This window comes from Strix aluco, chromosome 13 (genome assembly GCF_031877795.1).
Source record: "Strix aluco isolate bStrAlu1 chromosome 13, bStrAlu1.hap1, whole genome shotgun sequence".
Lineage (NCBI taxonomy): Eukaryota > Metazoa > Chordata > Aves > Strigiformes > Strigidae > Strix > Strix aluco.
This window is the reverse complement of record NC_133943.1, coordinates 12,564,037-12,587,449: the sequence shown is the minus strand read 5'-3', so window position 1 is coordinate 12,587,449 and position 23,413 is coordinate 12,564,037. Positions and strand designations below refer to the sequence as shown.

Sequence of the window (23,413 nt, the reverse complement as noted above, 5' to 3'; positions counted from 1 at the left end):
TGGTTATGTCCTGCTGGGAGATGGGACAGCGATCCCAGCCTGCACCCACCCATTGCACGAGCACTGGGTCCTGGTTGCACTGTGCCACCCAGTTCCTCACCTCCTGTCCCTTTGGGGTGCCCATATCACCAGTATTTGGAAGAGTAATACTCTACACCACGAGTACCAGGTATATACGAGCCATCTCTCCATCCAGGCAAAACCTACAGCAGCAAAGTGTTTTTCTGTCTGCAGGGTGGGCCGAGTGGATCGAGAGTCAAGGGAGTCATTCGCAGAAGCTTGAACAAAACGGAGCCCCTTGAGTAAAGATACCCGAATGTGAGCAGTGCCTGAGCAGAGCAAGGCTGCCTGCCGCTGCTCCTCTGCAGCCCTGGCCTCAGGATCCTGGTACTCTCTTTGCTTTACCAGGCGCAAACCATGAAGTGGGGAATAGATTTTGATGCATGGAGGAGGCAGAGTGCAAGACCCTTTCATTGCTGGGTGTTTCTAAACCCCAAGAACAGGTTATGCTGAACCCTAATGCTGTCATCAGTTTTGGTCATATTACATCACACCTCCTTTTAATGCAGATCCCCCTCCAGGATTATCAAAGAGTTTATTCAGCCTGAATGGGATGTCTCCAAAAATTTAATTGAATTTTTAAGAAGAAAAATTGGAAAGGATTAGAGAGGGAGATAAGGCAGTGCTTTTTCTTCTTTCCCCCCCTCCTCCTTTTTTTCCTTCTGTAACAATAATAAAGCCAAAAATCTAGTTGAGAAAAAAAGTGGCTGAGTGATTCATCAAGACTGAATCACAGTCACTATGCAGTGGAATTCGCTGCCTTCGCTTCTGCAGTAGTAACTCCGTCGCTGCTTTAGATCACTGGCTGTGCTTTCAGGCACAGCTATAAGACAGAGAGAGGGAGATAACAGAGAGGCTTTTTGGTGTGCACAGCATGTTCTCTTTGAACACAGCATGGTCTCCTTTGCCCAGTTGTGTGGGATGGATTTTATTAAAAAGAGAGTCTAAATAAATTAAGTTTCTTAGGTTTATACCTGCCATTAGATCATGCAGTCCTCCCACTCTGCTGGGGAACAACTTCTTTCTTTCTATTCCATTTTGAATGCAAGGTTCCCCGCTCTCGCTGGGAGGTTACCTCTGAAGTAAGCACTCTGCCTGGGCCACAGCATCTATTGGTACCCAGACCTAAGCTGAAAAGTCCGGATGCGGTAGCTGAACACCTCGGATTTCTCAGTGGTTTGGATCCCAGTCCATTGTGAAGAGGTGAGGCAGACGGAAAATTCTGGTCTACATCTGATTTACCGCATCAGCTGATTTAGTGCTCATCCTTACTTAGAGTTATGTCTCACTGTTGTCACCACCTCCTTTCTTTACATTATTCATTATTCAGTCCAGGGAGTGCTCTGGATGCTACAGCACTGCCATGCATCCAGGTTCCCAGACACATGATAAAAGTGCTCAGCCTGAGCTAAGGTGGGAAGCAGTTCAAAACTGAAACGATCAAAAAGAAGAGGGTCACACTAGTGATATGTAAACAGACAAGCCTTTAAATAATCAAACTCCAACATCTGTGGCATGAAATCTCACTGTTTGCAAGCACTTTGATTTATTCACCATGCTTTATGTATGACACTACCTGGATATATGACTCTCAAATCCAGTTCAAGGCAGGTCTAACTTTTAGCTTTAAGGGTGAACATCTGCATTCGTTTCTAACAGTGTAACTATCACTGTTGGTAATACAGACATCGTTAATTCAGGTTTCATCTGAGGGTCAGAAATTTGTTTTGCAAGCATTGAAACGCCCTCTCAGAGTGACCCTTTGTTATCTTGGAACCAAAGAAGAAACCAAAGCAAGGGGCAACCGTGTCAGCACCAGCCAGAGAGGTAGAGCTGAAGCAGGGCCAGGCAGCTGCCAGCTGCCTGCGGGACAGAGGGTCCCCTTGGGAGATCAGGGCAGGCCCTGCACGATGGGTGGCTTGAGCTGTCTTTTGCAAAAACTTCTTTCTCCATCAACCACACAGCCCCAGCTTTTAAATGGCCAGAGATACATAAGACCACCTACCCCTTTCCTGCTTCCAGTCATGCAAGGTGGAATATTAAATAAGTCTGATATCGAGGGACAAGTCTCTCATTCATTTTTATGGGAGACAAATTTTTTGGAGATGAATTCCACATTTACTGTCTGTGAGCTGGAAACTACTAAACAATCCATCAGAAACTTAAGGAGGAGAGAGGTGAAATGACAGTAGATAATAAAGCATCCTCAGCCTGAGCCAGCATGGGTACCTGGAGAAGCGCTGGTGCTGTTGTAGCTCTGTTGGGGCGGACACGAGGCAGAGCCTGTGCAGGGGCTGTGCCCTCCTCGGCTGCCTCTTCTCCTCCCTCCAGTAAAGCCACGTCTGTCCCCGCAGGCTTGTCCCCACAGGCTGGCGTTGCTGCTGGCTCTGTGTATGTTTTGGCTTTTCCTCTCGAGCGCGCACCGCGGTGCTCCCCAAGCTGCGGCGGTGTCTGACAGGGTTGTGTCCTCTGCTCTTCAGCATCGTCTGGCGTTTCCTCTGACTCCTGCTGGGAGAGGCTCTCAAAGTCCTGGGCCATCTCAATCCTCTCTCCACAGACCACAGAAATGTGACAGAACTTTTCATCATTTTAACTGGCTTTTAAAAATTCTGTTTCTAATGAAAATTTTCCACTTGGTTCTGTTCTCCTGCAGCGAAGTTTGGAAAGAAAAGAAATACATCTCCTGCCTCCTGCCATCCCCCCAGCGCTGAGAGGAGCCAGCTTCTCGTCTCACAGCACCGTGGGGCGGTCGGGTGTTTGTCTTTCTGCACTGCAGGAGGCACTGGCTGCTGCTGCCGGGAAACTGAGACCACAACACTGAAACCAGAGAAAAGATTCTGGTATTACCTGGCAAAAGAGAGGGAAGCCGCAGTGCAGGGGAGCTGTGTGGAGGCAGCTGAGGGCTGGGGACACCAACATCACCTCTCCCACCAGGTAGCATGGAGCACGCTGGACACTGGGCCTTATAGCCCTTCTTCCTGTAAGTCCCCCCTGCCAGGAGGGAGGGTGACACAGCCCCCTTCCCTTCCTCATCCCTGCTAGAGCACATGGATGAACTTGCTGGGAAAACGCAAGCGGCAAGGAGCCAAAGCCCTGGCACGCGTCTGTGCAGAGCTCCTGAGGCTCTGAAGAGCCCGGTGGGTGCTCTGCGACCTGTGCTCAGCCCAGCAGGACCGAGGTCCGTGCAGCCGTGTACGATGTGCGAGCTACGCTGAGCTGTAACCCCGGCTGCGTAGGAGCCCTCACTGGGCTTCACAATTTATATGCATATGAATCTGTATATATTTCCATGAGTACTTCATCTCCGCGTGAATAAGGATAACTATATGCAACTGTGAATAAAAGAGCTGAGTGAATCATTCATCATGGATTATTGATAGGATTAATTTTACCTCTTTTTCTGCTCTCAGGATGCCCACAAGCCCCCCTGAATTTATTTTCCCTCTTTTATTAAATATTTTTGAAGACGAAGTAATTAAAGCCAAGTAATTTTTCTCCTCTTTGCTTGGCTGAATGAGATGTTTGCAGTCAGGTTAACCACTGCAAATTCTCGCAGAAAGTGAGCGTCTTCTCTTCTGGCACCTGAGCCTAGAAGCTTCAAAATCTTTCCCTTGAACGTTCACACATGTAAAGTGCAGTCATGGGGATCTCAGAGGAAAATGAGCTCAAAACGGGGGCACAAGCAGGAATGAAGGGGTTCCATGAGCTAGCTCGAATGAATGACCACCAGCTGTGTCAGGCAGGGCTCAGGCAGGGCTGCGCTCGACTGCCAGGGTAGTGGGGGAAGGACTGTGTGTGTGTAAGCTCAGCTCGGCAGGTTCAGTGCACACACATCAGGAGGCTGTTTGAGCTCTTTTTTCTGCCTATTCTGCCTACAAGGAGAAATCAGCTCCTCTGTGGATTCTTCAGGCAAAGTCCTGAGCCTCTACACTGCCTGTGCTGCCCTTCCAGGCAGATCGCAAGGATGAAGACACCCCAGACTGCCCAGGGCTGGGTACCAATGGTGCTGGAGGACCTCTGAAGGGTGGAGGGCAGAGCTGGCCTCCACTGGCAGCTGGCAGGTCGCACCCTCGCCCGTTGCTAGCAGAAGAAGGACACCTTCCTCTGGCAGGGCTCTCCGGTGGCTTTTTACGTGGCATCAGCATGAGATTTCAGCAACACACACTCATGGCATCAGAGCATGTCCCAGCACATTTAGGTCATGAGCCAAAAGAGCAATCCAGGCTTAGCAGTACTGCCCAAGCAGGGAGGAGGTTAGTGTGGATCGGGTGATTCTCTGCCATTTCTCATGTACGTTTCTTTTTCACATGCAGCTCTTTTCACCCTGCCTGGGAACAGGACCTGCTCTTCACAGATTTGAAGCCCAATGCGTGTAAAGCCAGGGGCTGGTTCCCCAGCAGTTTTGGCAAATGCTAGCTGATGCTCAGTCTTCTGCACATGCTTCATGCCAAGAGCTTCATAAGCCCAGTGTGTTCAATCAAACTGTTCATATGCAGAAAGTTAACGTGGCTCCGCTTCCCACTCCGGAGCAGTCGAAATCCAGCTCCACAGGAGCAGCAGCCTGCTAGGTGCTCCCATGCTGTTGCATCTCAGAAGACTTTTCTTTGCACACACTGACCTCTGCTTGCACAGAGATCCTGGTGTTCACATGAACCAAAGAGCTGGCAGCATGAATGCCCGTGAGCATTACATGCAAAGTGCTGCAGGCCCTGAGAATCAAACGCTCATTCAAACCGATTTGATTCATGCTGGTTTTGCACGTCAGCTCTTCTCCAGACAGGACATCGCGGATCCTGTCTGCAGGCATTTGTACGTCCTATTATTCAGTGTGACAAGCATGTCCTGTCGTGTCTCAGTGTGGCTTCCCCTCGGCCAGCCGCACACCGCCCGGCACCACCCCGGATGATTTTACACAAACAGGCCAACGATTGTTCCCTTGCAGATGGCTGCGAACTGCACTGGGGACCAAGGCTGCTGTTTCCATGGCAGCATGTAGACGATTCCACTTGTGAGCAGTCCTAGTATTAAAATACAAACAAAAATAAACCCGGAGAGTGACTTTTTCCTTCCCACTTGTCTTTGGGAAGCCTTCACCCTCTGCTCATTGATGGAAACCTCGGGCTGCCTCCGTGCCTTTTCCCACCAAGTTTCCCTGGGGCCACTGGAGCTGCGTGAACGGTAGCAGCAGTGTTTGGGGCATCAAACACCGATGCCACACTGCACAGCCTCAGAAACACAGCCAGGTCAGCTCAGGTCAGCACTGAGACGGGAGCCAGCTGAAGTCAAGGCCATTTAGCAAGCGGGAGGCTGGTCCCAGCAGAGAGGGGAGCCAGCAGCCCGGCACTGCTCTGGGGTGCCCTCAACTACCCAGGAAGGAAAATCAAGGCCCCTCTTGGAGATGGAAAGTCTGTTTCCTAAGTCCTTTACTTGCTTAGCGAAGCAACATTATTTCTGACCATTAATTGTCTATCAAAAATCTTCAAAAACAAAAGAAAAAAGAAGCAGACTTCTTCATTCAGAACTGTTCAAAAAGAGGAGATAAGACTGGAGCCTGCAGGTGGTTTGCAAACCCCTTCTGGCAATTGCATGCTGGATTAGCACACAGTTACAGCCAATGTTTGCCCAAGTGCAGTAAGTGCCTGAGCCGTGGCCAGCCTCCCGTGCCCTGGCAGCTATGATGGCTGGCACTTCCCAGAATGTTTTTTTCAAACACAGTGGTGATTGCTTTTGTGTTTCCAGGACACCACTCGGTGATCTGCAGCAGCTCAGCAGAAGAAAAGTTAAACTAGAGCTCCCCATCTCAGAGCTGTGGTACCCATATGTTTTGGCTGGGCTTTGACAAGACAGACATGTGGCTAGTCCTCCTCCACGGCTAGGACTGAAAGCCACAGCTGGGATTTGCAGAACTAGCCTGGGGTCTAATAAATGCAGAAGACAGTTAAGTATTTTCATTTCCAAGAAACAAATACCAGAAATTCCCCACCCAAATTTTACTCACCTGTTGTGCCATGTTCAACCTTCAGCCATTTTTACTTCTCCTTTCTGCAGTTTCCACACTGGTTTTGGCAAAATACACTGCAATATTCACACAGCCTTGAAGGAAAATTCATTATGCATTCATTGTGCTTCCCAAACAGAGCAGGTATTTTAAGCTAAATAATGGGCACAGTAGGCCAGGCCAGGCACGGGGATAGAAGGGCTTGGCAAGAGGAAATCACCTTTCACCAGCTGCAGCTGCTGTGCTTCCTCTTTGAGGCCACACACAGTGAGTTATTTGTGTGAACACAGTTTTAAGGGTGAAAAAAAAAAAAGAGAAAAAATAGAGGAAAAGAAAGAAATGGCTGCCTGTGGTCTAGCCGCAGCAGCCTAAAGCATCCCAACAGTACTCAGCCCAGTTATTGTAGTGTTTGGGGAATAAAAGTGGTCCATCTAATCCCCTACCTTATCTCTATAGCGGGTACTAGTGGATACCCAGGGAAGAGGTTAAGAGGGAGTTGGGCACGTAGGCTCAGGCAAGCCACTGTTTCCCCAGGACACTCTCCAAGGCTCCAGTGATCTGCGGTTAAACAAGTCCCTCAACCAGAGAGGACACCGCTGCCTCAATTCATTGTTCTTCCATTAATTCCTCCCACTGCGTTATGAACACATTTTTGGCATCTGGCAGCAAGGGGTTCCTGCATTAATTACCCCTTCTGTGAAGCACCCTTTTGTGTATCTGGAGTGTACCACATCCCTGTTTCAGCTGGTGTTTTCTTCTCCTTGTGTGAAAAGAAGCAGGGAACAGTCCTTCCCTGCTCACAGAAACACACAGGCACTCCCAGGGGCTTCTCCTGAAGCTAATGCTTTAATATGCACTGATGTTCCTGTTTCCTTCAGCAGTGCTTGCACTAGATGTGGAGATCTTGACAGCTCTAAGAGGTAGTTAAAAAGCAGAATTAGTAGCAGGCCTGCCTACACGCTCCAAGGAAGCACTCTTAGGACCTCACTCTACCAACAAAGCATCAAGCCCTCCAGTCTAACGTTTTCTTTTCAAATACTCATTTCTCCCAATCTGCACGTGAAGGTGCGAGCTTCATGCCTCCGTTCTCTGCAATGCACCGAGAGGAGCAAGTCTCATTTCCTTTAGACATTACCCGATGGGCATTGTCTGCTGCAACTGCTGCTCCAGGCACCTTCCCACCCGCTGCAGGGACATTCCCACCTGCTGGCCTCTTCCCTCCACACTGGCTGAGCTGCCTTTTCCCCATGGCAAAGGGCAAGATGTTCCCTTCCCGTGAGCGGACCATGGGGAGGAATGACCCTATTGCTTTCGAGGCACTCTGCCTTTGGACGGGTGGGGGTGGAAGGAGGGTGGTATGAGGTAAGCATGGCTCCAGTGTGTCTGCAACATCTCACATGAATGCCACCAGCCCCTAACCTTTACCTGACCTAAGCCATGGCTGCTCACTTCCCACATCTCATGTCCTCCCTCTTCCCAAAGGCACCGCACTGAGGGTACCTCAGCAGTGGCGTTAGCACCCTTTGCTCCGTGCCAGGACGGCAAAAGGCGCGCAGGAAGGTTGCACCCTCTGTCACCCATGGCTGCCGCACCAAAGGCCATGCCCCACGCAGTGCCCCAGCTGTACCCATCCTCCAGCCGGTCTCTGCGGGCAGGGAGCTGGAACCAGCCCGGCCGTGGCGGTGGCACCCACGGGGACGGCCGAGCACGGCACAGACCGGGCTCTTCCCAACGCCCTCTGCCCTGCAGTGGCAGATCTGCCAATGCGCGGTGTCACTCTGGTCGTGGCTACCTCCATGTCACGGTTAGAGGAACCACAGCGTCTCCCGAAAATTGGTGCCCAGCCTCTTGCAGCGGCTCCAGGCCACGGACTAGGACAGCCTCGACAGCTTTTATCCGTGTGAAACAACAATGCCATCCAGTGGCTGGTGAGCCCGCGCTCCCCTCCGCACATCACCGCAGCCGGGACAACGTTCACCTGCCTTGATTTTGTTTTTTTCATTTATTTTTAGCATACTACCTCGTCTCAAAGTAAATAGTCTCCAGACTTAAATACCCACAGGAAATGTTCCGCGCCCAAGTGCTCTCCCACCAGCACACACACCAAGCGGAGCATCCCCGTCCCTGCGTGACCCCGTCCCCACAAGCTGCCCTGCGCCCACACACTGCCCGTCGCTCACAGAGCAGAGCGGTGGTGGCAGGGGACCCTTGGCACTGCCAACTGTTACATTTAGAGTAAATACTGATTTGGAAGAGAGGGCCAGCATTTGTTGGAAGTTCAAAGATTCAATTAACATTCTTTTCTTTAAAAAAAAAAAAAATTAGCATAACATAGAAAATTTATTAACAGATCCCTTGGCAAGGATCGTTTGAAATGGAAACAACTTTGAGATGTCAGCATTCACCGGTGTTATTTCTCTTTTGCTTTATTAAACTTTAGTATCTATTATCCATTACCTGCTTTGTGAGTCTCAGCTGCTGTCTGGCTTGGCATGTATTTTACAATACATTTAATCTCATCTTTATAAAGAAACCACAATTGTACCTGCTGAAACACACTTCTCAGTCACTGAAGAAAGAAAGAAAGAAAAGGAAAGAAAGATTTTCTTCTTGTTGAACTATCTTTTTTCAACCTTTTCTGTAGCTATGTGGGCTATATACATTTTTTTAAAGATGCAACAGCTACCTTAACAGACTTTAGCGATTCCCAGGAGCCAGGGCTGTTCAGGCACCCACCAAAGAGCCCCAAAACTGCAAGACCTGACAAAACTGCAGGATTTTGCCACAGAGACCAAGGGCAGCAGATGAATGGACCTGCTCCAGTGCAGCTAGAACCAGAGTCCAGCTTAACGCTCATGCTCTAAACTCACCTCCTCCACATCTCAAGCTTTTTTTAGATCAAGCAAGTTAAGTTCATTCCAGTTCCTCTCCCTATCTTTCTATTTATCCCTACCATCTTCCTGCCCTGCTTTGAGCCTTTTGCTACTTTCCTGAAGGCCAGGAATCTCAGAGGTTTTCCTTACTGCCAAACAGGGGAACACAAAGCTCTTTCTGCTCCTGTTTTGCCCATCATGATAATTCCATGCCACCTCCTGCCTGCCTGAGCTGAGACCTTGCCCTCACTGTCCCTGTGCCACATGTCTGATGGCTGCTAGAAACCAGGATTACAGCCTGTTAGGGATGCACTGAAAAACAATTTATCCTCCTCACCTTTTTTCAGTGATGACAGCACCAAGGAAAAGAGTTTCTCTCCAAGTTTCTGAGACCTGTATTATTGACAGATTAAAAAATACAGAAACCCCATCATTTAGCTGGGCTCACAACACCAATCTCTGCCTCAAGCCTTCTGTGGAACATCATTTGCCTCCACAGCTTGATTTGATACCAGCTGCAGATTATTTGGGCCATCATTCACCTCTTACAATATCCCCCACTTTGTGCCAGTGTGACACATCTGCCACCCCCCCAGATCATGGCAAGCTGTCACCTACTGATTGCCACACTCAGAGCAAGCAGAGCTACCAGCACCAAGGTGCTCACTGGTTTCTCCAGCCCCAGTAATAAGGTCCCCACGGTTAGGAGTCTGCTTGTCAACTCTCCTCTGCTCTCTTTTCATTGAAATTGAGGTATTCTTGAGCAAGCAGCCTGAAAAGAAGGAGACAATAACAATATATCAGAGATAGAAGGGTTGGTGGCATTTCTGAAACTTCTCCAAATCCTTGTCCCACCCAGGTGGACCATGACCACCACCTTATAACAGTGGCCTTGTCCCCAGGGAAGGACCCTGGGGGAGTCCCCTTGATTATCCATGCAGCTGAGCATCCAACCTCCTCAATGGTTTGCTTTCTTAATTATTTTTAATCTTGACTATTATCATTGTTGTTATTATTATTACTAACAAGTACTTCAAACTCTCAAAGGACATTGTAATGTGCACTAATTAGCCAGCCAGATGGTAGCTGCCAAGAAGGCAGCGCAGAGCCCAGCACTTCCTGGCCGCGGTGCGTGTCCATGTCTGCTCTGCTCCCCTTCTGCCCCCTCCTCGCTTTCCTCAGTCCCACTGGCACAGGCTTCCCTGCTTGGACTGTTCAAATCAGCCAGAGCAGCTGAGCCAGTTCGTTAGCTAATAGCTGGCATGTCTCTGGTGGCCAGCCAGTGCGTGTCCCCTCCTCAGGACCTGCTCTGGCTGTGCTAGACCAGCAGAGCTCTGCTCTTCCCTCATTCTCCCTGACCTTTATTTTCCCAATCTCCTGTCACATTGATGGTTTTCCTCAGTGGGTTACTCTTCCCCTAACACACTGTGTCTAACCAGGAACTGGTCCATGGCCGTCATGACAAACCCACACCAGTCTGGCAACACTACTTTCCTCTTTGCTAAGCAATCCCTGGGGAAGCGGTGACATTTGAACCAGGGCAGGGTATGCACACAGGTGGTGTAGACACCATGAATGCGCTGGCACCAGTGCTGCTGCTCCAAAAAAGCTTCCCTGAGGGGTTTTCTGTGCCAGGTTTGCCCACGCTGGCAGAGGGCAGGACTGGGTAGACCTGCACCATGCACCTCTCTTATCTACCTGGGCCCTTGGGAGATGCTTGTTGCCAAACCAAGATGCCTCCCAAGGCCAACCCAGCCCCAGCGCTTTGGGACAGTGTTGCAGTATCCCCAGCCGAGGTCTTCAGCAGATCAATCTGCAGCTCAGCCTGCCAGGACAGAGAGCAGTACATGCACTTGGCAGTCCTTGCAGGCCAGGCTGCAGCCCAGGGAGTTGCCTTTTTTAAAAGAAGCTGCAAAACCATTTTTAGCTGGAATCATTCCTGCATGGATCTGGAAGGACTACAGAGTTGTTTTCCCCAGTGAGGTCTCCTAAGAGCTAGCGAGATGTGAGCCTCTAAGTGACTAATGGCACATCAAGAAGCAAAGTATCCGCTTGTAATTAGGAGGGAACATCACCAGGCGAGTGGGGCGGATTTTCATTTCCTGGGCAATGACTGAGGGCAGCATTATTTGTCACTAAAGAGCCTTGGCTGGGCAGCAAGGGGCCCTGGGCTTGCAGTGATGAGTAAAATGGAGGTGCTTTGATCTGCCTCATCTCCCTGATGGACTTTCTGATTAAAAGGCAGAAAATGATCAGACACAAAGTGGAGCAAATTGACTCCATCCGATTCATCTCCAGGCAAGGCTGAAAAAAGGGCAAAGAGTAGAGCTAGTTCAATAGCAAAACGGCAATTGCAGACAGATTTCTCAATCACTGGGCTGACTTCACTATTTTGTAGGAGATCACAGAGACCAGCAGCTACTGCTGTGTGTGAGTACCTGGACACTGCAAGAATTTTGCCCAGAGTAATTTTCCTCTTCGGCTCGTTTCATCTCTGTCCTTCCTCCTTTTCCTTCCCTCCACTAGACCTGACAGCTTCTCCCTTTGGAGTGGCACTGGTCCCTATGGGAACCAGGATGTGACTGTCACCAGTGGAGCAGGGCGGGTGGTGGGGTGATGGCACAGCTTTCCCTTTCAGGGATACACAAGGACACCCTTTGCCTACCTGTGGCCAGCCTGGGCTGTGCAATGAGCTGGGATCCATGGCATGTCCAGCCATGAGTTATCCTCTCTGCTTTTAGCACCTGTCTCAGGCGGGATGAAGCTCCCATCTGCTCTCTCTATCCATGCCACAGGATCCTACCATTGCCATTTACTTCTGCATAGCCTGAGTGACGTGAGATTATTTTCCCCATGTCTATCTTTCCAAAGTGGCCATCTCCCAGTTTGTAGCTACAATTACCTGCATGCATCAGCTGCTGATTTGTCCAGGCAACTGGTTGCTGAGTGCTCAGGAAAGCATCTAGCATGGGGTGTGTAACGCAAAGGTTGTTATTATGCCTGCAGGAGAGTGGCCAGACTCTTTTGCACTGAACTCTCTAGACGTCCGCTGGGGAAGCCTACAGTAGACTTGTCCCCCTGGACCCTCTCTATAGCCACGGGAAAAGGCTAAGGGCTCTGAACTGCTCTCTAGAGAAACAACTCCATGTCTGGAGATGTCTTGATCCGCAGGGTTTGAGAAGATGAATTTCCATTGTGTGTCTAAAATTTGAGAATGTGGCCGTGCCCCAGACGTCATCACAGCCTCAGCATCACTGCCCAGCCAGACATGGCCACGACATGGGAAGCAGGAACCTGCTGCCAGTGCCAGCTCCCCCCGTAGACACAAGGAAACTTATCTGAACCTCTTCAGGAAGCTGCTCTGCTTCTTCAGACATTAATGGTTAATTACTCATGCAACTGCCCTTATCGTTCCAGGTGCTGCTGAGATAAGAGGTGCCACTCATGCTGTTAATGCAAATCTGCTCTCCTTTGGAGAGACGCTGTCTGTAAGCAGGGGAGAAGAGGATTTCTGGGAGCCTGGCTGCTTCTCCAGGGCTCCCAGGGGTGCTGGGTGACTCATTATGCAGAGGATACTGAGCCATATCGTTAAAAAAACCCCGACAAAACGTCTTGTTTTCACAAGAACATCACCGAGAAAAGTCCTATCTCTTAGATTCATTGTGGAAAAAACAAATTGAGCACATTCCCAGACAAGTAATATGGGGGATTTTGCATCTCAAAAGCTTCTGTGTCTGCTGTTTCTGGAAAATCTGGAAATCCTACCAAATCCTACCAAAAATGTTGCTTGCAAAGCTGTCTGATTTAGCCCTGGCAGGTCCCTTTGGGGATGTGAATCTTATCGCTTCCATTTTAGAGCAGGTGGAGGGAGGGAAGGAACCTAAGCAAAGAGGGTTTGGATGCTCAGTGACTTGCCAAGGATGGAGCAGGGAACAGTGTGCTGTGGTCCTGTCCCTGCTGCCCAGGCTCTCGCCTTCAGGCTGCACCACCTGTGCAGCTTTCATAGCAGGGTCCAAACGTCATGGAGGGTCTTGGAGATGTGGGGATTGGAGGCTCTTTTCCATGTGACTGTAGCAGGAAAAGATCCCAGGCTTTGCTGGCAAATTATCACAGCCCTGTCATGCTGAAAGCTCTGCACAGGGAACCTGAGGCGGAGAGCTGGGGCTTGGAAATGGTGCAGCAGCGTTGTGCCTGGGTGAACATCTAGAAGGTTGGGCATGTCAGTGCACGTGCATGAGCGTGCATCCGGGCTGGTGTGCCTGGGTATCCACACCTGTGCACACTGCCAGCCTGCCGAAGGCAGTGTCCTTTGCCAGGAACATCATTTATTTAATTGCACAACAGAAATCACACCCAGACTTTGGCCTGCAGTCATTGTAGTTGGAAGAAGACTATGTCCAGGAGGAAATACCTGTGAAAGCAGACTCCTGTTTATGACAAGGACTTTACAGTGCTTTACACTGCCTCAGAGCAACCTTTTAAGAGGAGACTAAGTGTGGAAAGCACTTCTGAAGCAGATGTGTGGAGCTCAGGTTAGTAGTAAACTTGGTGCATGTAATAAAAACTTGGCACAGCTGGTGCAACAGCCAGGACCGAGGAAGACCTGTCCTCCTATCTCTCCCCATCTCTCCCTTGAGCACACAGCTTGAGAGGCTGCCTAGGCCCAAGCCCTGTGGCTCCAGGGCCGGCTCCACCCCAGCTCTGCAAACAGTTTTGGAGACACTTGCTCACAATCACCATCTGACGTTTGCAGCTGGGATTTTTCTTTCATATTGCCAGGGCATCATCCATCATCCATGACGATACCTCTACACAAGGCACCCACTGAACTGTGGACTGTGCTGAACCCCTCTGGAGCTTTTCACCTGCAGCTGGCCTATGTTAGCCCAAGCCACTGTCCGTTGATTCCTTTGTCACCAGGCTATCTGCAGTGAAACATTAATGCTGGCCCTAACCTTTATTTGTTTCCCAGAAAATCCAGTGCCATCACCTGCAGGTCACTGCTTTCTCTTTCCAACTCAGTTTTGTCTGCTAGGGAAAGCTTACATAGGTAAATTCTATGCACGTGCTGGCAGCACACTAACTGCTTTATTGCAGTTACAGATCTGCAGAAGCAACTTCTTGCCATTATACAGTGTGTGTTTCCAGGAACAGGCAACAAGAGCAAGGAGAACAGCCCTCCATGCAGCAATCAGTGTCTTGTATGCTTTCTAAAAGGGGAAGCAAACACCCATCAGCCACGACAACCTTTATTCCTTGAACTTCCCCAGAGGGAGCATTTCAAAGCATCAAAAGGATTTAAACCTGTCCAGCTGCTGCTGAGGCATAATTAACAGCTGCACAGTCAGCTCCAACTGCAGCTGACAAAGCCTTAGCAGCAATCCTCTATTTATCACACTCCTGGAGTATTTATAGATCCACAGCAAGGGGGGGGGGGGGGGGGGTAGAGAGAGAAGGAGAATAACAGGGGAGCCTGCTTACCAGGAGGGATAACGTTAGCTTTCAGCTGCATGGCATTTCCTTGGCCCCTGGAGAAGCTTTAGGGGACAGGCATGCCAGATGCCCTGGGGTGCAGCCTGTCGGCAGCAGGACAGGGCAGCAGGTCCTCTCGAGTGGGAGATGCAGTGGGTCAGCCCCCAGCTGAGATGGTGAGACCCTCCAGCAAATAGGGGACTTGGGCTGTTGCAGTCGAGTGCTGGGGACAGACAAGTGCCCTGTGCCCTCACCAGAGAACTGGCCCCCAGTTGTGGTCCTTTCCTGCTCACATCTGCATCCAGCGGGAGATGGGTGGTGAGAGGCCAGCCTGATCTCCCATGACACTGATTATAAACTGACCTTGGACCATCTCATTTGTCCTTCCTCATCTCTCCTCTGTGTCATTTACAACCCAGGGCCTCTTCGTAGGAATTGATATAAAAATAGCAATTATCCTTGAGTTACCTTGGTGATCTGTGGGGAACAGAGGAACGCTGGGTCACTGGGATGTTTGACTTGTGGGCTGGAAGGTGATGCTGGAGCCGATGGGCTGGGAGACCTGGGCAAGCAGCCTGTGCAAGGACTGCCAGCAAGATCCCAGTTGCTCTGGGCTGAAGAGGAGAGGGAAGGTTGCCACCTCAGTTCTCCTTTCCAAAGGAAGGCATCACAGAAAAACTGCCAGGAATCTCTTTGGCATTTTCACAGCTCTCCCAGCTCTGAGCAGAAACTGCTCACATAAACAGACATTTCCCATGGCAGAGGGTTGTGGGAACAGCCACTCTGACAGTAATCTCATCTGCACTATCTTGTGCCAGGCTGTGCCCAGGAATTATCAGCACTGGTTTTATTTTCTGCTGTGGCTTTATGACCCCACTGAGATTATAAATGCATCTAAAGTCTAACTAAAACAATTTAATTTTCCCCATAAACAGTCTTATAAAGAAAATTATGGCAATACTATTCCAAAGGGGAAGGAAGGTCATAATCCTTGCAGGTAACAAGACTTTTCTTCTCTACTGACTTGCTGTTCAGACACAAAATGCGCCATTACTCATTGCTCCATGGCTGATGCAACCTCCCTGGGGACTTGCCTCATGCTGCAATGGCCGGCAAGGACCCTTGGAGAGAGGTGCTGCAGCTCCTGAGAGCTGTGCCCCACTTGCACCTGTACCCAGGGCACGCTGGGCACACCTGTCCATCCAGCTCTGCAAGGCTTGTACTGGCCTGTTCAGTCAATTTAGCTTCGTCTGACACTTACCACCTTGCTCCAAGGACCTGCAAGCAGCTGGGCATACCATGCTCTTTAATCCATTTGAAATAAGACTTTTGGTGACAAGAAGCCATTTTCCTGACCAGAGCCAGTACTATTCCTTTTTCATGCACAAGTCTCTGTCCCTGGGCTCCCAACTGGCTGTCAGAGTTCCTTTCAGCAGGGTACTTTCGGTGTCACATTTCTTAGACGAGGCCAGGATAACAGTCACATAGTAAATATGCAATTTGGAAGGTGTTTTTACAGATGGAGTTCACGGAAGAAAAGTTATTCAGGTACTTGGCAATAATGCAGGGCCTCATAGCTCAGAGCAAGGACTAATGCCTGGGATGCAGAAGCAGAGACAGGGGGATGCTGCCTGGATGCTGAAAGGAGGGGTAAAATTCCCACCGCTCAGGGAGGGTCAGCATCAGGGCAGCGCTCCACGCCTTCGCATCTTTGCTCTTGCCCCTCTCCAGAGGCCTCGTGGCCCCAAGCGCCGCAGCAAAGTCCTGCCCTTGGCCTTGCCCTCCCTGCCTCCTCTCCAGCTGCTTCTCCAGCCAGCCTGGTGCCCCCACCGAGCAGCCAGGGCTGGGCACCCCCTGGGACAAGACCTGCTCCCCAAAAGGGGACACGGCTCTTCCAGGCACCCAGGGACTCCTCCCCTCGGCAATTCCCTGTGTCTCCTGGCCGCAGCCCCTCCTGCTGAGGTATGGCTGGGGCACCTGCACCAACCAGTGCTTTTCCCCAGAGAGGAGCAGCAAAACCAGCTCCACAGTCCCACGCTGGCCGGACGGCATCCTCCACGGGGGCCTCTTGGAACAGGTCCCAAAGAGGCGTCCCGGGGGAGGCAAGCTGGCAGGGAGCTGTGGCTGCAGGTGGAGCCGGCTCCTGCTGCTGTTTCTCTGCCAGCGCAAGGAGAGAACAACCCAGCAGGACTGCCCAGGCCTTTGGTCCTGCTGGGAAGGGGAAAAATTGCGTCTAAAAAGCAGACGGATTGTAGATTGTGTCAGCACTGGGGGTGCTGGTGTCGTCAGCAAAGAGAGTCCACCTTGGGTGAACGCTCTGCCCTGCTTCAGAGAGGGAAACCCTGAGGGCGCCCAAGTTCAAGCACTGTCCCTCTGTCACAGGGAGCTCTTTGGCAGCCGACAGAGCCCACATCTCAAGAAAGCCAGTGCCAAGCTCGCTCTTTGCCTCGTGCTCACCCATTTGGTGACGTCCAGTACGCGGCCTCAGAGCCGTGGAGGCTCTGTGTTATCAGTGCCCAGGCCAGGCCATGTCTGCCCAGGGGATGGGAAGGCGGGGGAAGGACGGCAAGGCTCTGGCAAGCCAAGAAGGGGACCTACTTGCAAGGAAAAGGAGAAAGGGGGGCACTGTGAGGGGAGCCATGGCACTGAAAAAGAACAGGGATCAGGCTCATGTGTCACCCCCCCGCACCCCTGCAAAGCCGCAGCTCATGCCAGGAGAGGACTGCTGAGCTCAGAAAGCTGGCACATCCCGAGGTCTAGACAAGGTGACCGGGTCCCTGGGCAGAGCTGGGCAAGGACCTCCCCATAGGCCAGCTATGGGCAGAGGTTCCGTGCTGGGTGTTGGGGTCAGTTGCTGGGACAACCCTTCAGTTGCCCTTCGGCTCAGTTGCTGGGGCAACCCTTCAGTTGCCCCTTGGCTCAGCCACAGACCTGCAGGGTCTTCAGCTTGGGCGAGGACGTGCTCAACTGCGAAGAGTCACGCTTGCTGCTTGGCAAGCCCCTGACCCAGGTAAGGACATCCACCCTCTGCCCGGGATTTCTCCAGAGCCCAGAGATCCTCAGCAGCCAACGGCAGTCTCATCTGGGGACCGTTCAGCCGAGGCTCTGCTGCTGGAAATCCGCCCCCCAGCTCAGCTGCCTGAGCACACGGCCCTCCTCCCCCAGACATTTCCTTCTCAACCCAAACTCTGCCCTCGATTAAAACGTCTTCTGCAGGGCTTGGGGGGAGGTTGTCGTGCCACCTTGTTCTCAGGGCGGCAGAGGGAAATGCTACCGTGGGTGGGGCAGGGAGATAATGAGGCCAGGATGTGTGGGGACAGCATGGATGCTCAGGACAGGCTCTTTAGGAGAGACAGCGTCCCGCTCCTGATGAAACTTTGCCCACTCTGGAAGGGCTGAGGAGGCTTCACAGGGAGCAGCGCCCACCCAGCTTGGTGCCAGGCCTTCCGCTGCGCTGATCCTTCCTTTGCCTTCCAATCCAGACCCCACTTACCTTCCCAAATAACACCCAGAAACAGAAAGGCTCAGGGACCTTAGGGACAGGAACACCAGTGTTCCACAAGGGTTGGATGCTACTGGGTAAGCGCAGCTCTGTACTACCCCCAGAACAGTGTCACTAAGCCCTTGGGGTGGGAGCAGGGTTTGGCTGCTGGCAGCCTTCCCCAGGAAGATGGGATTATGCTGGAAAACGTTTCTTCCCATCCCCCCCCTCGGAAGAAGAAACAGCTCCGTTGTCTCTCATCTACCTGAGGGATTTTGGTCAAGCCGAGGGAGCAGGGACACTCACTGCTGCTCTGGGTTTCTGCCACGGGCACGGGGCAGTACAGCTCATGCCTGGGCTCAGCGGGGCAGACGCCGCTCACTCCCATTGCAGGACACTCCGGTGACACTGGTGAAACTGCCCCTCGGCCTCTGGCTCTGAAAGGCACATTTCTCTTTCAGAGGACAGAAAGGCCTGTCCCAAACTAGCCAGGCCGTTCAGAAAGGCCTGCATGAAACTTCATGGCCTCTGCTGTAGCAGACAGTTTCTCCATAAATTGCGGACCATTTCTCTCAAATCTGCTGCTTGAAGCAGCGCGTCCACCACCGGAAATTATCTTTCAATGGTTACAGTAGGCTTTTCAAACATGCTTGCTAAATCATACAACCTTTTCTCTTCCCTCTTTCTGCAGCCTGAGCAAAAGACGTGGCCACAGTTGCCCACAGCATGGGTAACAGCAGCCATCCTTTTCTTCTCCCTTCCTTACTGCTCCTGCTGCAGAACAGGAGCCACCCCGAAACCTCCATCCCTCCTGCTGCCTACGAGGAGACGGGGTCCCCCATGGCACCCAGCTCAAGCAGGAACCACACTGCATTGCAGTATGACCTGAGGCCGGGGGAAATTGCAGCAGCCGGCATGGTTTGGGCAGTGCTGTGGCTGGTTTCCATCTTTGGAAACTCCCTCCTGTGCTTAGTGATCCACCGCAGCAGGAGGACACAATCCACCACCGACTACTTTGTTGCATCCATGGCCTGCGCAGACCTTCTCCTCAGCGTCGCCAGCGCGCCCTTCGAGCTGCTCCACTTGGCCTACGGCAGGTGGATGCTGGGGAACGTCATCTGCAAGCTGGTAAGGTATGTGCAGTACCTCACCCCTGGAGTCCAGGTAGACGTGCTCCTCTGGATCAGCGTTGATCGCTTCTACACCATCATCTACCCCCTGAGCTTCAGAGTGTCCAAGCAGAAAGCCAAGAAGATGATTCTGGCCTCTTGGCTCCTGGGCGCGGGATTTGCAGCACCGGCTTTCTTCTTCTATGGCTCCAGCAGCGACCACCACTGCCCCTTTTTCCCCCCGGGTTCTTGGCAAGGCTCTGCCTACAGTATCACCCACCTCCTGGTGGTCTTTCTGATTCCAGCCAGCCTCACTATCTTCTTCTACCAGCGGCTCATCACGTACATCTGGAGAATAGGCTTCAACGACGGGACTGTCAGGAGGACAATCAATATTGTCCCAAGAAGAAAGGTGAAAACCATCAAGATGCTCTTAGTGGTGAGCACGGCGTTTCTCCTGTCCTGGCTCCCTTTCTACGTGCTACAGCTGTGGCACCTGCACGAAACAGCCGACAGCAAGACCTCCTTGGTTTTCCTGGCCATCACCTGGCTCTCCTTCAGTTCTTCAGCCGCCAAGCCAGCCCTCTACTCCATCTATAATGCAAAGTTCAGAAGAGGGATGAAAGAAGTTTGTTGCATGTCCGCCATGAAATACTACAGAAGGAACGCCTACACCATCACCACCAGTTCCAGGATAGCCAAAAAAAATCACGTTGGCATCGCGGACATCCCAGCTCCGGCCAAAACTGTCACCAAAGACTCCATCTATGATGCTTTCTACAGACAAGAAAGGAAGAAGAAGATTGCCTGGGCTGCTGAGTCCGACCCTCCAGATAATTTAGTCTAGCTGGTTTCATTGCTTTAAAAATTTACCCTGCACCCCCAGAACCAGTAGTTTCCCCCCTGTTTTCATCCAATTCATGTTTCCATAGTGTTAGCATAGTTTTTAGGGAAAAGATGTTTTACTTTATTAAATGCTTTGATTTTGATGTGTGCAGTCTCTCAGTTACATCCTGCTTTTTGGAACTCTCTCCCTGAATCACGAGCAGAACCTTGCCACTCGCGGCTCACTCGTGCCCCCCAGCGCCCACGCCAGAGTCGCGGGAGCGGGGCGTTCCGGGGGGAAGGCGGCGGGGGGGAGCGGGGGGGCGGTGGAGGGAGGGGAGGCGGCAGCCCGGCGGCACCTGCGCGGCACCTAGAAGACTTGTCTGTGGCTAGAGATGCCATACAAAGAAGCCTAAAAGGTCCCTGCCGCTGGCTCCTTACAAGCAATAAGGGTACAGAGCTAACACTGAAATTCCAGGCAGCAGCCACATCAAAGCAGCTGTGAGTATCACCTGGTGGCACAAAACCCGTGTGATGCACTGAATTTGAGTTGTCCTGCTGAAAGAGCCTGAAGTCGTTCAGTGACAGCTAGACCCAGGCAGTGGGGGCATTCCCAGGGAGCACGGCCTTAGAAGGAGCCCCTGCTGATGGCAGGGTTCTTGAGGGCTGTGCTTGCCAGCCCCAAACCTGCTCTAACCTGCACCAGGAACCAGCCCAGCTCCAGGACTGGGGTGGTGGGAAGGTGGTTCACAGTTCCCTCTCCTCCCTTGCTGTGTCTGATCCTAAAGGATGTTTCAGTCACATCCAAGGAGCTGGCCTATCTCATGGGGAGAACAAAAGCCCACATTCAACTGGGTTTGGGGGTTTCTAAATCATTACATTGGATTCAAGGGTGTCAGGGTCTAGTCATGTCAGGAAAGGTTTCTCATGACTTGTAGACCTGAACCAAGACTGGAACTTAGAGATCTTTAGCTCAGAGAAGTTCCTAGCAAGGAAATGACAGAGAGGAAACAACACAAGAGCGAATATTTGGACCTGGTAAAGACTGACCAGAAAGCTTAAGGAAAGGGCCACAGAGATGGCATAGCAGCTCCTGTCACAGGCACCTGTCCCGTTACTGGAGGAGGTGGAGTTGCCCACCAGTGAAGAGCCAGCATTGTCACTGTACCCTGCTAGCTGGAGGTGCCGGTTCACACACTGCCCAATCATGAGGCACAGGACACCGAAGGAGCCCATGAAGTTATGCCGTGATGTGGCTATAGCGATGTAGATGATATTGCAGAGGAAGCTGGTGTAGATTCCATAGATGTGATCCATGTTGGATAAGAGGGAGTAGGAGATGGACTGAGGGATGGCAACTATCCTCGCCAGCAGCCCAGATATGACATCCCCAAGCAACTGCGTCTTGACATTGTAACAGGGAAGCCAGTCCAGCACTGGGAACAGCCGACAGAAGAAGGTGAGGATGGTTCGATGACTGCATGTGCAGAACTCTCTGGCTTTCTTTAGGATGAGATCCTTGGTGCTGAAGTCTGCGGGGTCATACTCCTCTGATCTGACATGTATAAAATTGGCAGGACTCTCTTCTGGTGTTAGGGAGCTCAGTATGTCATTGCTCTGTCCTGACTTCTGGCTTGATGTCTCTTCCATTGTACCAGGAGAGCTAAGGTGGGAGAGCAGGCAGCCATGAGGTGTTGCAGTCATGTACATCATGTGCTTTTCTTAGCTCCAGGGCTTATGCAGATTGTATGGATAAATAAATAAAGGAAAATAACCTCAGACAAAGCAAACAGAAAAGCACCTTCCCGTGGTGCCAGTTGATTTGTTTGTTTTCACTTATGGACCTGATTAACCACAACCTGAGACCATGGTTTAAATCACATTCACACTGGTGCACATGCCCACATCCGGGCCAGAGCTGCAGTCACCCCTGTGCTCCTTCCTAACATACATCTTGTTTTGAAACAGGACAGCAGAATGGGTTATGTTCAGACAATATTATTTCACTGAAACTAAAACTTCTTCAGGAACCCTGCATTTCTTGATGACACCTCCACTTAAGCAAAAACTATTTTGAAAATGTTGAGATATTCCAAGTGATGCTTTAGGAATGTAACTTGTGGATAAGGGAGGTAATTTGCAAAATAATTTTTCCTTTAACATTTCAAAATTTTAAATTACATTGCTGGCTTGCATCAAATAGGCCCATCACAGGGGCTCCTCTCTGCAGAATAAAAGCATCCTACTTTTTCAGTCTGGATAAGTAACATATACACTTTCCAGAGCTACTCCAAGTTTTTCAGTCAAAATGCAGCTGCAAGAAAACATACCTTTTTGTCAAAACTGAAAAATACACACAGAGAAAAATTTTCCTGAGAGGACACCTAGAGTGGCTGCAGTTTGGAAACTGAACTGGGATGATAAGAAATCCCATTCCCTTGCCCCATGGGTTCATTTCACATCACTAGTCTCAACCCAAATCTCTTATCTCTGGCTGTGGGGAGATAACTGGGTGTTTTCTCACTACCTGGAGTTTCTCCGCTGCGGACAGACCTGTCTCCTCACACACGCAGCGCACACTGAACAGAGAAAGCATGAGGCTAACAACTGCAAAGCTGTATCCTTTGCCTTCCTTCTGGACCATGTGCTGCTTCCCTTGAGAAGAGATCTGAGTTACTCAGCCAAGCGATCAGCCCTTTTATCTCGCTCCAGCCGATGAAGACGGTGCAGCCAGCCAAACAGAGCTGTATTTTGAAAACAAACATCATTCTGGACGAGAATTTTTATGAAAACTTGTTCTGGCCATTAAGAATCATTGAAGGGGTTTAGAGAAGTGCTTGTACCAGATAATAGTATTGCTGGTATCTGGAGATGTGTTTGCTGAACAAGGGGAATGATGCAAAGAAACCATCCTGTGTGTGCTATTGCTCTGCCCCTCCCTGAACTGAGAGAGCATCCTTGCCTTCTGGGCTTCTCCGCTCAGGTTTTTGTCTATTCTTGAACAAGCTCTTGTTCCAAAAGGCAATCAAAAAGCAAAACTTGTTCCAGAATGACATTTCTTTCCTGGTAGCTCTCCCACCAGCATGCTGCCAGAAGCCCCCTGCGCTCTGCTCAGCCGCCTGCCCGGCAGCTCCCCGCAGCCTCTGCTCGGCCGCACTGCGCTCACCCGCTTCCGCAGCGCCAGCGACGCCCGGCTTCACTGAGGCTTCCCGCTGACAGCGAAGGTGTGATGACACAGGTTACTTCTAGGTAGACGGAAGAACCTGATGTGTGTCAAATCTGCACAATCCACATTTTGCATGTGCCTTCTAGAGACCATAGCACAAATAACAAGGGATTTTGCTTTGCAGCAGTAAGCAGGATTCAGTAAAATGCAGGGTTGCATTTCTTTTATAGGTAAAGGTGAACAATTGCATTAGCGGGCAGGAAAAAGTAATGTCTCATCATGCTGAATTGAAACAGCAGCCTCATAAATACCAGCTGTAGCTGTTCTGCCCTTGTGATCCATGCCAACAACCTACAGCTGACCTTTCAGCACACATTCCCGTCTGCCAGTCTCACCTCATTCTCCACTCTCTCTTTTCCATCGACCTTG

General features: G+C 51.0%; 1 protein-coding gene across 1 annotated transcript; it reads left to right on the top strand.

Annotated features, from left to right (window-relative positions):
* The first annotated feature begins 18,610 nt into the window (after positions 1–18,610).
* Positions 18,611–19,840, top strand: LOC141929436 (putative G-protein coupled receptor 19). The gene has a single exon (XM_074838855.1). It carries the CDS (start codon positions 18,611–18,613, stop codon positions 19,838–19,840), a length of 1,230 nt encoding a protein of 409 aa, XP_074694956.1.
* The last annotated feature ends 3,573 nt before the right edge of the window (positions 19,841–23,413 follow it).

Bases quoted from the DNA above. Each gene is read 5' to 3' on its own strand.
- LOC141929436 (XM_074838855.1), top strand. From the start codon at position 18,611: ATGGGTAACAGCAGCCATCCTTTTCTTCTCCCTTCCTTACTGCTCCTG.